Source organism: Aquarana catesbeiana, linkage group LG02 (assembly GCF_042186555.1).
Source record: "Aquarana catesbeiana isolate 2022-GZ linkage group LG02, ASM4218655v1, whole genome shotgun sequence".
In the NCBI taxonomy this organism is placed as follows: domain Eukaryota; kingdom Metazoa; phylum Chordata; class Amphibia; order Anura; family Ranidae; genus Aquarana; species Aquarana catesbeiana.
Window position 1 is genome coordinate 143,320,627 of NC_133325.1, and position 14,021 is coordinate 143,334,647.

General features: G+C 42.0%; 1 protein-coding gene across 1 annotated transcript in view; it reads right to left on the reverse strand.

Annotated features, from left to right (window-relative positions):
* ITGB7 (integrin subunit beta 7) overlaps window positions 1–14,021 on the reverse strand; it is a 136,039-nt gene that overhangs the window by 29,169 nt on the left and 92,849 nt on the right. The window contains exons 6-10 of the mRNA XM_073613567.1: window positions 11,905–12,146; window positions 7,722–7,880; window positions 5,555–5,650; window positions 4,751–4,840; window positions 4,106–4,243 (exon numbers count right to left, since the gene is read on the reverse strand). Of these exons, the coding sequence (XP_073469668.1) occupies window positions 4,106–4,243; window positions 4,751–4,840; window positions 5,555–5,650; window positions 7,722–7,880; window positions 11,905–12,146 (725 nt within the window). The remainder of the gene's footprint in view (window positions 1–4,105; window positions 4,244–4,750; window positions 4,841–5,554; window positions 5,651–7,721; window positions 7,881–11,904; window positions 12,147–14,021) is intronic.

Consider the following 14,021-nt stretch of genomic DNA (forward strand, 5'->3'; position numbering starts at 1 on the left):
CATGTGCATTGCAGTGCCCCCATGTAATGTGCTGTGCCCACCATGTCATGTGCTGTACATTGCAGTGCTCACTATGTAATGTGCTGTGCCGACCATGTCATGTGCTGTGCATTACATTGCCCTTCATGCGATGTGAAGTGCCCCCTATGTCGTGCTATGCCATGCAGTGCCCACCATGTAATGTGCAGTGCCCACCATGTCATGTGATGTGCCATCCAATGCCCACCATGTCATGTGCAATGCCCACCATGTCATGGGCAGTGCCATTCAGTGCCCGCCATGTAATGTGCAGTGCCCACCATGTCATGTGCTGTGCCTTGCAATGCCCGCTATGTAATTTGCAGTGTCCACCATGTCATGTGCTGTGCCATGCAGTGATCCCACCATGTAATGTGCAGTGCCCACCATGTAATGCGCTGTGCCATGCAGTGCCTACCATGTCATGTGCAGTTCCCACCATGTCATGTGCTGTGCTGTGCCCACCCTGCCATGTGTTGTGCCCAGCATGTAGTGTGTTGTGCCCACTGTGTAATGTGCTGTGCTGTTCAGCACTGCCCACCATGTCATGTGCAGTTCCTAACATGTAATGTGCAGTTGCATTGCCCACCATGAAATGTGCTATGCCATGCAGTGCCCACCATGTAATGTGTTGTGCCCACCATGTAATGTGCTGTGCCATGCAGTGCCCACCATGTAATGCGCTGTGCCCACCATGTCATGTGCTGTGCCATGCAGTGCCCACCATGTAATGCGCTGTACCCACCATGTAATGTGCTGTGCCATGCAGTGCCCACCATGTCATGTGCAGTGCCCACCATGTAAATTGCTGTGTTGTGCCCACCATGTCATGTGCTGTGTTGTGCCCACCATGTCATGTGCTGCACCATGCAGTGCCTACCATCTAATGTGCTGTACTCACCATGTAATGTACTGTACATTGTCCACCATGGCATGTGCCGTGCAGTACCCACAATGAAATGTGCTGTGTCATGCAGTGCCCACCAGTGTGCCCAATGGAATGTGGTGTGCAGGGCTCACCATGTCATGTGCGGTGTCCACCATTTAATGTGCTGTGCTCACAATGTAATGTGCTGTGCTGTGTCGTGCAGTGCCCACCATGTCACGTGGTGTCATGCAGTGCCCACCTTGTCATGTGCTGTGCAGTACCCACCATATAATATGCTGTGCCCACCATATAATATGCTGTGCAGTGCCCACTTGTAATGTGCAGTGCCCACCATGTAATGTGCTCAGCTGTGCCTGCCATGTCATGTGCTGTGCCCATCATATAAGGTCCTGTGCCCACCGTGTGCATGTGCTGTCTTGTGCCCACCATGCAATGTGCTGTGTTGTGCAGTACCAACCATGTCATGTGCTGTGCCCACCATATAATGAACTGTGCCTACCTTGTAATGTGCTGTATTGGGCAGTGCCAACCGTGTAATGTGCTGTGCCCACCGTGTAATTTACTGTGCTTTGCCCACCATTAAATGTGCTGTATCCATGTATCCACCATGTAATGTACTGTGCTATTCCCCCCCCGTGTTATGTACTATGCTGTGCCCCCCACAGACTCACCCCCTCACTCCCACCCCCCCTCTCTTTCACCCCCTCACCCCCTTTCTCTCTCATCCCCTCTCTTTCACCCTGTTCTCTCTCTCACCCCCTTCTCCCCCTACCACCCTCTCTCTCTTTCACCCTCTCTCTATTCCCCTTTTTCTCACCCCCTCTCTCTCGTCCCCTCTCTCTCACCCCCTCTCTCTCGTCCCCTCTCTCTCGTCCCCTCTCTCTCGTCCCCTCTCTCTCGTCCCCTCTCTCTCACCCCCTCTCTCTCGTCCCCTTTCTCTTGTACCCTCTCTCTCGTCCCCTCTCTCTCACCCCCTCTCTCTCTCACCCCCTCTCTCTCTCGTCCCCTCTCTCTCTCATCCCCTCTCTCTCGTCCCCTCTCTCTCATCCCCTCTCTCTCATCCCCTCTCTCTCACCCCCTTTCTCTCTCTTTCCCCCTCCCTCTCATCCCCCTCTCTTTCAACCCCCCATCTCGCTATCACCCCCCCCCTCTCTCTCAACCACTCTCTCACAACCCTCTCTCTCTTTAATTTAAATTTAACAAAAAATTGTTTGCGTTTTCATTTTATTTATTTCCATAAAAAGGCCCACCATAATCCTTAGCACCAGGCCCGTGTTGCTCTTAATCTGGCCCTGCCTCCAGCAGCACTGAATGTGCATTCAGAAAGCAGGAATGCAGAACAGGAGAGTAGTTCAATTGCATATTGAGCAAGTTCTGGCCAGTGGTCCAACCTCAAGACCCAGTAACCCAGTGGATGCTATGTTGAAAAGGTCACCAAGTCTGCTCTTGCCCCTAGATATTCCTGCACCATATAATGCAGACGCTGGCCATGGTTGCTGGAACCTATCAGACCTTGGTGCTGAGGACTGAAAAATTGTTTAAAGGCATTGGTCAGCCGGCCAACTTCTCCACCGCTCTTCCACTGACCAAACGAAGCCTCAGAAACACATTGTCCAGCACCAGGAGATTGGGAACTCCTCAGTGCATGATGGTGGGGCTACGGAAGGAGTAACTGTGGACAAGGAGCCAGGGGAATAGGCCGCTTTGACAGCTGCATTGGAAGGCAAACTTCTATGAGCCTGGGTGACAGATGATGAGGACAGCTTTGTTATCCACTCCACCAACTCTTCTACATGTTGTGGCTCAATAACACGGCCAGCAGCAGAAAAAAAGGACAAGCACGCCCCACAGTCACCTGTAGAGGGTGCACCATGTCCACGACCACCACTGTTACTGTAGACACAGAGGCTGCTTGCCCTCTTTTAGTGGCCTGTGAGCGTCTGCCTCTCCTTAATGGCCTTCCGGACATGATGGGGATTTTTTCTTTTCACAGCACACTACACTGTATTATATACTGTGTAAACCGCCTGCACTGTATTAGAAACTGTACACACTGTATAATAAACTGTGTACATCACTTGAAGTGTATTCGAAACTGTACACACTGTATTATATACTGTGTACACCGCCTGTAGTGTATTAGAAACTGTACACCACTGAATGTACTATATGTAAATATATATATATATATATATATATATATATATATATATATATATATATACACACTAGACTGTATATATATATATATATATATATCAAATACACTGCCTGCGCTGCCTGCTTATAGAGTATACACTGAATCTAGTTTTAGTTTTATCTAATTTAGTCTAGGCTAAATGTAGAGTATACTAGACTGACTGTATATATATATATATATATATATATATATATATATATATATATATATATATTTAAAATCACATACACATACACATAAACTAACTAACCTGCCTGCCTAATCTAGCTTAATCTATCTCCGTCCAGAGTCACACACTATACACGGCCTCTATGTAAGCAACCTTATATAGTGTGGGGCATGGACTTAGTTCTCCTGAGCCATGATTGGCCAAAGGCACCCTGCTTTGGCCAATTATGGCTCTCTCTGCAGAGAGCGCTGTGATTGGCCAAAGCATGCAGGTCAGATGCATGCTTTGGCCAATCATCAGACACTAATGAACTGCGATCTCGCCCCATATTGTTCGCTGTTCGGCGAACGGACGAACACCCGATGTTGGAGTTGAACTTACGTTCGACTCAAACATCGAGCTCATCTCTACCTATCACTTCCTAATGCAAGGAGTCTAATTTTTAAAGCTTGATTAATCAAGTAAGACACCATGGCATGGAGGAGGTGGGAACCAGGCTTCATTGCAGAGATGTGAAAAAATACCACACTTGGAGATCTGGCCCACCAATATTCACCCATAAGTTAAAAAATCTGTTCTGCTTGACATTTTAAATATTGAACAGTCCACAATTTTCCCTCCCACTTCCATCCAGATTGCTATTGCTATTATCAGTCTTCCTGGCAGTGTATTAGATATGCTTAGGGTTTTTTTTACTTATAATATATAAGTTTTATATAAGTAAGTATAATATATAATATAAGTTTTTATACTTAGCATAACCCCCACATACTGGAATAAAATATTCAAGCTGCATAAAGTTATCATTGTTCCATCAAAAATCACTTACCATTTGGTTACTTTTGACACCAGAGCACTGCCCTCTTGGTTGTCCCTCACTAACAAGGTCATGGCAGTGAGAATCATAGGAGATGTGAATTCCTTTTGGTAAATTTACATGTTCTAGATTTACTGTGGAGGATAAACTCTGGAAAATGTCAAAAAATAAGAATTAAGGTAAAAAAAAAAGTGCAGCAAATAATTAGTTATCATACTGAATTTATAAAAGCTAAGGTCGGATTGGTCACTGGTGCTAAGCATTTGAACAAATTACTGAGAATGGTCTTAAAGCGTAACCTTTGATACAGATATAATTATTTAGAACGTTAAGAGAGGAGGTTTGTAAACTAATCACAATATCCGCTGTATGAAAAATGGCCACTGGTGTATGAACAAGGGAGATGTTGGGCGTCTTTTGTCACTATGGCAGATTGTCAGTGCAAAGTAGAGCAGATAACATCACAATGGGTTAGGAAAACCCACCACATCTTCTCCCTATTCTTACAAGCGGCATTTTTCAGATCGGAAAAAGCTGTGGTGTAGCACAGGAAGACAATTCTACTTAATCCAAAAATACATTACTACAAATGATTAGTAACTGTATGTTTTTTTATGCTGTTTGGAGATCAGCTTTAACAAATTACAAACTGCTTACATTGTAGGCTTTGGATATTAAATTAACCACATTGCTGGAATCCTCGGTCAGTTCTCCAACTGCAGATTTAGGGATCAAATCACTCAGCTCCTACAAAGATATAATAAATAAAAAAGGAGAAAATAACCCTCCTATGTACCATGATGATATCTTCTTACTAAGACCACAAAGCTATTATCTCAGAATCCAACTCTCTTTGGGATCCTCCACATCTGCTTTTTAGCCCCTTTGTGTCCCTGCAAACTTCTGTATACATAGGAATTTGTGATTAAGTCAATAGAATCATTATTGAGTTATAGGGAGGAGAGGTCCTAAAACAACAATTTGTGCTGATGATTTTTTTTTGTGGCAAGGTGTTGGACTTTCTTACTTACTTAAGGTTTCTTTTAGACAGCTGTGCCACGGTTTGATCGCCCCCCGCCCGGCCACAGCTTTTTTAACTTGGGGTTTAGAGTTGGACCGGCGGCACCACCTGTCAGACTCTCCCAAAGACACCACAACCACCAGCCAAACGCTTGGCTTGTAGTTGCAGGACAGTGCCCACTGTAAAATTGACATTCAGCAATTTAAAGTACAAAAACAAAAAGTGCAAGTGTTCGGGAGGCAGCAACAGCTCCTCCTGAATGCCTGTCAGCCGCTGCTATACCACCCTACACTTTTCAGAAGGCGGTAAGCAGTACTACTAATGTGGATAAAGCCCTTACACTTCTGTTCTACTACCACTAAGCTCTATTTTTAATGATCTGGTTATTCAAAGAATAGTAAAGGCTAAGTCCACAGTATTAATGTAAAACGTGTATTTACCTGATAGGTTGAAAGGACAGTGCTGGTAACTGCAAATATAGGCTGGATGTTGGCAGCTGTGAGTATCTGGGAAAGATGTCCCACAGATGGATAATCCTGAAAAAGAAACATATATTTAGACATTTAAAAAAAAATAGAAAACGAGTATACACCATCAAGACTTACATACTCTTGTCCCCACTTGAGAGATAGCTAACTTTCAGGCAGAGCATAATAAAATGTAGATTTAAATACAGAGCCACATTAAAACAAACCCTGCACCAAAACTATGGCAAATAAATAAATGCAGGCATCTAAGAGGGACATACTGTAAGTTGCGCAGCTTTGCTAGGGCAGAGGAGCCCCAGTATCCCAAGAGGATACTGATAGAGAAATTGTGACCTGCTCCAGAAACTTAACCACTTCAATACCAGGCACGTTTACCCCCTTCCTACCCAGGCCAATTTTCAGCTTTCAGCGCTGTCACACTTTGAATGACAATTGTGCGGTCATGCAACACTGTACCCAAACTTAGCTTTTATAATTTTGTTCATACAACTAGAGATTTCTTTTGGTGGTATATAATCACCACTGGGTTTTTATTTATTGCTAAATAAACGGAAAAAAAAGACTGAAAATGTTGAAAAAAAACAAGTTTTTCTTTGTTTCTGTTTACAATTTTGCAAAGCAATAATCTTTCTTCATAAATTTAGGCCAAAATGTATTTTGCTACATTTCTTTGGTGAAAATAACCCAAATCAGTGTATATTATTTAGTCTGTAGGAAAGTTATAGAGTCCACAAACTATGGTAGATATCTGAAAATTGATTAATCCCGATGTACTGACAGCCTCATTTCTTGAGGCCCAAAAATGTCAGGACAGTACAAATGACCCCTTTTAGGAATGCAGACAGTCCAAGGTATTTAGTAGGAGGTATAGCGGATTTTCTGAAGTTGTATTTTTATATATATATATATATATATATATATATATATATATATATATATATATAAATTTACACATTATGTTTGCTTATAGCAAAGAATTTCATTGCTATAAGCAAGCATTTTACAGAAATTGATTCATTCAGTTTGTTTTGTTGTGATTAGCAGTGACTGGCCACAGCTGATCACAAAGCACAGATGGGCTGTACCATGTGATCACTGTGACCAATCACAGCTAGCAACGTAATTGTACACAATGGATGGCTTGAAAGGAAGCCATCTTTTGTTTACAACTGTCATGTGACCTGCTGTGATTGGTTACAGTGGTCACGTGGTACCGGCAGCAGGCCAGTGCAATGATTAGTCGGCTGTGTCCGGTGGAAAAAAATAGCAAATGAAAATAAAAATAATAAAGCATATACAATTGCTACACAAGTCATATTGTGACCTTTCCTTTTCAATCTGCAGCTATTGTAATTTTCTGTAAGACTCTATGCAATATTGCAACCTGTAGGGGTTCTATACACTGTTGGTGTACAGATGCCCCAGGAAATGTAATTTATTGCTTGTGCGAGTGACTCCCTAATTTTCCCCAAAAAGTCTACATTAAGATACAAATCAGATTTTAGACATCTTCCACTCCCTAAGGGTTAACTACTTCTAAAGGGTTGCAGACCCTGCAACGTTTCTCATCAGATCACTGAGAGTGCACCAGCTGAATATAATGAACCCTATCAGTATCCAAAGGACATAGAGAAGCAAACAACTTATTCAACTTTGGGGCTCCCATGGCTCAAAAAACTGCTGTAAGGTATTTACAGGCACCTGTGAAAGCCTGGGCATTATTTATGGTGACAGTTTGGGTAATGTGGCTACAAGGAAAATAAATGTTTAAATGTAGTAAATATTCAGGGCTGGTACACAAGCTACAATTTCTTTTCCACAACTAACAAAATGCTTCACCAAATACAGTATCTGTTCTTTTGCAAGCACTTCTTAGCTGCTGCACATTACATACTTACAAGTTACATTATTAATCCAGTGCAATTCAATACAAGGGAGGGGTAGTGAAGGGTGGCTGCGCAGAACTGTATCTGGCTCATACAGGTTTAGTAGCCTAGAAGGTTTGCCTTACATCTGTCAATTGACAGTCTTCTGATCACACAATATTTCTGGCTGTGCTAGGAAAAAGCAGTACATAAAGTGAATGCTTTGCTGTGCTCATGTATAGGATTATACTCACATACATATTGCTTTGGTAATATTCCCCATTTTCATTTAGATGGCAGCGGCCATCTGTTGGCATGTATATGCCAGCTAATTTTCCATCTCCAGCCATATGAAAGACATCATCTGAGGCATATACTAAGAGACGTGTAACATTCCTCCAACCAACGTGGTCCTGTGATACAGATATAGATGGTGGAGAGTATCATTGAGTAAGTTATTACAATTTATAATAAGTGGGTAAGAAACATAAATTATTACTCCTGTTGTTGAGGGGGAAGAGAGAACAAAGGAAAAAAGAGAAAAGAAAGAAAAGGGGGGAGAATCTTCAACATTCTTCTCTCCCCCATTCCCCTCAAACCCTACAGATATCTTGGTAGTTACTGCCCATTTGGGCCAATTTGCCCTCTTTATTCCTGGCTTGGACAGGCCTGATGATCAGATATGGATATATGGAAAGAACCCGCACTCTGGAATCCATCCAAATTCTTTATTCGATAATCACCAAGTACAGAGTAACTGCTAAAATGTTTTGGCGAAGTACCTTGTTCACAATGCTCTGTACTTGGTGATTATCAAATAAAGAATTTGGATGGATTCCAGAGTGTGGGTTCTTTCCATATATCCATATTCCGAGTTTGTGACGAGTGGGAGGTAGTCTGAACCTGGCACCTGGAGAGAAGGTACCAGTAACCAACACGCATATTTGGAGGTTTTCACAGTTAGAGCGGTGCTACCTTGTGTGATGATCAGATATGAACTCCTATAGCTAATTTACCATGTCTGGAATGTTTATATAAGATTTGAGCCAAGGCGTAAGGTATGAACACTGTGGTTGTAATTGGTTCAGAGTGAGTTCCTGAACCTGTGCTATATATCGTTATGCTCCTTATTTTAATACCTTGTATCTTGTTGAACTGTACCATATACTACATATTTTATTGATTTAAAGTTTGTTGCTATGCCTGTCTTATCCTACAGATTTCCTTTTCTTACTTTAAATACCAATAAAAATTTTGTGAAGGAAAAGAGGGAGAGGGAGGCAGAGGTATGTGTACAGGCTTAGAGAGTGCAATTACATAATTCTCACTTTTGGTGCAATTGCAAGTGACCAGAACTGTAGATTACTGGACGATTGTACCAGATGTGGATAAAGGAACCAATATCTGGGCATGAGACAAAGACTTTCCGTGCTTAACCCTGGTGAATCTGTCAGTGCTGCGGCTAAGGCTCCCGTGTGCCTTTCAATTAAACTGTATGTAAGAGCTGGCACTTGTCCTTGAGCTGTACAATCCACTTTATTAACAGCAGTTTAAAACCACAGACATCACAGTTCTGACGCGTTTCAGCCAGAAACAGGTTAGCACTGTGATAACTATGGTTTTACCCTACTGTTAATAAAGTGGGCTGTACAGCTCAAGGATGAGTGCCAACATTTTCATACAATATTTGAGCAGCCTCTAAAACAGTTAGGGAAATTACCTGGAAGAGCTCAAGCTATATGGGCAGGAACTTTGTACCACTGCATTATGATTTTTTTAATTAGTTTCTGTAGCAGTTACATTATTTAAACTCTTAAGCTGACCATATATGATTTTTTTTTTGATCAGCCACAGGGCTGATTAAAAAAAAAAAGAACAAATTCCCCCATCCACACAGGCAAGGTGAATAGAGGAATCCTCCCCGCTGTGTTATTGTATCCTGACAGGAAGGACTGCACCAGCACTGCAGCCACTGATCAAATTAAAATTTTCCAATATTCCAGTTAATCTAACGATCAACTTTTGTCAAGCAAAAACACACATCTATGGCCAGCTTTAGACAAGGCTAACCAGATATTTTCCCACTTGTCAGTCAAGAGGGATTTACTGAAATGTTACTCCTAATTGGTGAGGTAATAACACGTTGTGGAGAATGTAGAGAACTTTATTAAATCTACTGAGAAGTGGCAAAGTCCTTCAGCTGTAGATTTCGGAAAATGTAATTTCGGAAAATGTATAGGGATTTCCAACAAAAAGCAAAAGAATACAGGGCGTAAATCAAAGCAATATGTCCAATTGAACTTATTCCAATATGGTTAGGTCACTTAGCCTATATATCATATAAAAAAATGTATTCCCCTAGCGCAGAGAGACAAGTAGACTCAATAAGTGACAAAGAGTATGGACTGCTGAATAATCAAAAATAATAATATTTATTTTAAATACACATAGTAAAAATCACCTAAGGGATTTCCAACTTCTTTTGGGAACCTACATGTAGGCAGGTGCCTACAAAAGGGCTGTTATATATTTACTTTTTGCTGAGAACTGTAAAAACTATATTATGTATGGCTTTGTAAGTACAGTGTGTGGCTGCCCCTGGGACTTAAAGACATAATAAGTCTTCTCTTCCTGCTTAGTCATGCTGGTCTAAAGTGTTCATGTATTCCTGCTTGGGAGCATATAAATACAGATCAGCATTTTGAAAGGGACTGTCAGTCTGTATGTGTAAGGATGTAGGGACTCTCATTCTACAGGACACCTTCAAGACAAGCCCAGTCAGGGCTACAGAGTATGGACTGAGCCACTCATTGATCCTTTGCTTATGGACTCTAATATCTTCAGGTGTGATGCCAGATTTTAGGGTAGGGGCACCAGGGGCAGCACAGCCATGCCTATAATGCAAAACTGTTAGGACAAGTTCATGTTTTGGAGAGACTATGTACCTATTGTGGATGTAATGAAGATTTCCTTAAGTAAATTCTCAATTTTTTGGAGAATCACTGCCTGGTTTGAATCCTAGGGACCTGCCTTGAGAGTTACGGAAGAAAGACGGAGAGAGGCCTTGAGGATTCAAAGCACAGAAGTTGGCTTCCTGAAGTCTATATAAGTGGAAAGCAGAGAAGAGACAAGTGAATGACAACTAGATCACAGGAAACATGGCGAGTTATGGCAGGTGAAGTCCTGATATACGCTCACTGCTTGGGAATTCTTTACTCAGTCGGAGTGTCATAACAAAAAGAACTAACAGAAAGAACAGAGATGATATCTGTAAGGGACGAGAGTATTGTTCATCAATGGAGAGTGCAGCCTTAACACCACTTTACGTTTTTAAGCAAATGCCTCTGTCACACTCTAGGGGCAGGAGCGTACACTTTCCCATGTCCCCACCTGAACTTGCTCGCATACATGTATGATAAATATCCATACCTGGAATTCTTTTTTAACCACTTAAGGACCGTAAGGATTTGCCCCCTAAATGACCAGGCCATTTTTTGCGATGCGGCACTACGTCGCATTAACTGACAATTGTGCGATCGTGTGACGCTGTACCCAAACAGAATTTATGTCCTTTTTTTCCCCCACAAATAGAGCTTTCTTTTGGTAGGATTTGATCACCTCTGCGTTTTTTTTTTTTTTGTTTTTTTTTGCGCTATATGCAATTTTGAAGAAAAAAACAATATTTTTTACTTTTTGCTATATTATATATACCCCAAAAAGTAAAAAAAACTAATTTCTTTATTCGTTTAGGCTAATATATATTCTTCTTCTATTCTTACATATTTTTGGCAAAAAAAATCACAATAAGCGTATATTGACTGGTTTGCGAAGTTATAGGGTCTACAAAATAGGGGAAAGATTTATGGCGTTTTTATTATTATTATTTTTTTTTTTTACTAGTAATGGTGATGATCAGTGATTTTTAGCGGGACTGCGACATTACGGCGGACAGATCGGACACCTTTGACACTTTTTGGGGACCATTGACATTTATAAAGTGATCAGAGCTAAAAATAGCCACTGATTACTGTATAAATGTCACTGGCAGGGACATTAACACTAAGGGGCGATCAAGGGTTTAAGTGTTCCCTAGGAAGGTGATTCTAACTGTGGGGGCATTGTAGTGACTGGGGGAGGAGACAGATCGCTGTTCCTAATCACTAGGAACAGACAATCTGTCTATCCTCCCCTGACAGAACGGGAATCTTTCTGTTTACATTGACAGATCCCCGTCCTGTCTCTCTCAGGAACGATCGCGGGTGGCCAGCGGCCACACGCATCGGCTCTGGTGCCGCGGTGGTCTTAAAGCTGCCGATGTACCATGACGCTGATTCGCCCAGGAGAGCCAACCTGCCGCAGTATAACTGCGGCGGCTGGTCTTTAAGTGGTTAACATTTATTTGGAACCTCTATGGTTGTCTATTTTTTAGACACCTACTGTGCACACAGCAGCCTGAAACATAGCATCAAGCCCTCCTTCCGGTGAGTCCAGGTTTCCGGAGATGTTTTCTGCACTGACACGCTCTTGAAACAAAGTGAAGTTTGAAGTTAAGGGCAGAACGTTACGATAGCTGAAGGGTGGCTGGCAGTGTTCCGTCCGTGTTGGGCATGGGTTCCTCAGCTGGGATTGTACTGTATTCACATATGGTAACACTGTCTTATCCACAAATGAGCCAAAGCCTATAGCAATCAAATGAAATATAAGATAATCAAAAAAAATCAAAAACTGTGGTTGACAATCAAGTTAATCTTCACTGCTCTCTGCTATTATCTAATAAGTTATAGACTAGAAAACAGCAGTTATGCAGCATTCACATTTTTTGTAACTTGTTAGATATTAATTAGTTATTTTTTTTAATTGTACTGTTTATAGTAAAAAGAATAATCAACTTTAAAACTATGAGATTAAACATATGCATATGAGATTATACAAAATCTGCTTCATGTAACATGCAGAATTATTCGATAAAGGCACGAGAATGCGTATCATTCTTGTACTTTACTGTTTTATTTAGTATTAGTCATATTCCATTTTTTTATTAGCCTAACAATATAACAGTAAATTTTGCAAAATGTAATCTTCTAATGTATTAGTTCACAGCACAGAAATAATTCTTGAACCACATTTATAACAAAAGAACCAATATTTGTTGATTTTTAAATTGATCACAGATCTCTGTATAGTAGACAGTAGACTATATCTTCAAAAGCTGCAGCTTCACTGCTCTTCCAGTCACTGCAAATGTGGGAATATCTGGTCCACCCACCACGTGCTGTGGTTTCTCCTGCTGGCTGGTATGTCACTACAGGACAATCGAACTGGCAGAATGAACCACAGCAGGCTACATAGTTACATAGTAGGTGAGGTTGAAAAAAGACACAAGTCCATCAAGTCCAACCTATGTGTGTGTGATTATGTGTCAGCATTACATTACATATCCCTGTATGTTGCGGTCATTCAGGTGATTATCTAATAGTTTCTTGAAGCTATCAATGCTCCCCGCTGAGACCACCGCCTGTGGAAGGGAATTCCACATCCTTGCCGCTCTTACAGTAAAGAACCCTCTACGTAGTTTAAGGTTAAACCTCTTTTCTTCTAATTGTAATGAGTGGCCACGAGTCTTATTAAACTCTCTTCTGCGAAAAAGTGTTATCCCTATTGTGGGGTCACCAGTACAGTATTTGTAAATTTAAATCATATCTCCTCTCAAGTGTCTCTTCTAGGGTTGTCCCGATACCGATACTAGTATCGGTATCGGCACCGATACCGAGAATTTGCCCAAGTACTTGTACTCGGGCAAATGCTCCCGATGCTTCCCCCAATACCTTGACAGTCAGCTGTGATCAGCGCGTGGGGGAGTTACAAGATTCTCCCCCAGCGGCTTTCAGCTGCTTTAGTGACATACAGCGGTGATCGCTCACAGCTGACTGTCACTGCATCCTCCTCCATGCCCCCTCCTTTCCTCTGTCCCCCTCCGCTGTCCCCCTCCTTTCCTCTGTGTCTCTCCGCTGTCCCCTCCGTTCCTCTCTCCTTCCCTGTGTCTCTCCGCTGTCCCCTCCGTTCCTCTCTCCTTCTCTGTCCCCCTCAGCTGTCCCTCCCGTTCTGCTGTGCCTCTCCTCTGTCCCGTTCCCCTCTCCTTCTCTGTCCCCCTCCGTTCTCCCCCTCCGTTCCTCCGTCCTCCTCCTCCTTCCTTTGTGAATGGACAGAGTCTGCTGACTCTGTCCATTCACATAACTGAAACATTGTAACCTCCTGTGATTACGATGTGTCAGTTTATGAATGGAGAGGAGCCGATGTCTTCTCTCCATTCATTCTCAGTGCAGCTGAGGCTGCAGAGAAAGGGACTGGGGAATCTCTATCCTCCGTCTCTTTCTCTGTCTCAAGGGGGAGATATCAGAGGTCTGTTAAGACCCCTGATATCTCACCAAAGCCCCCCAACAGGGCTGATTAAAAAAAAAACAAAACAAAAAAAAAAACACATATTGCAATAAAGAATAAAAAAAAATTATTGTAAAAAATAAAAATTGTAAATAAAAAAAAAAAACACACACACA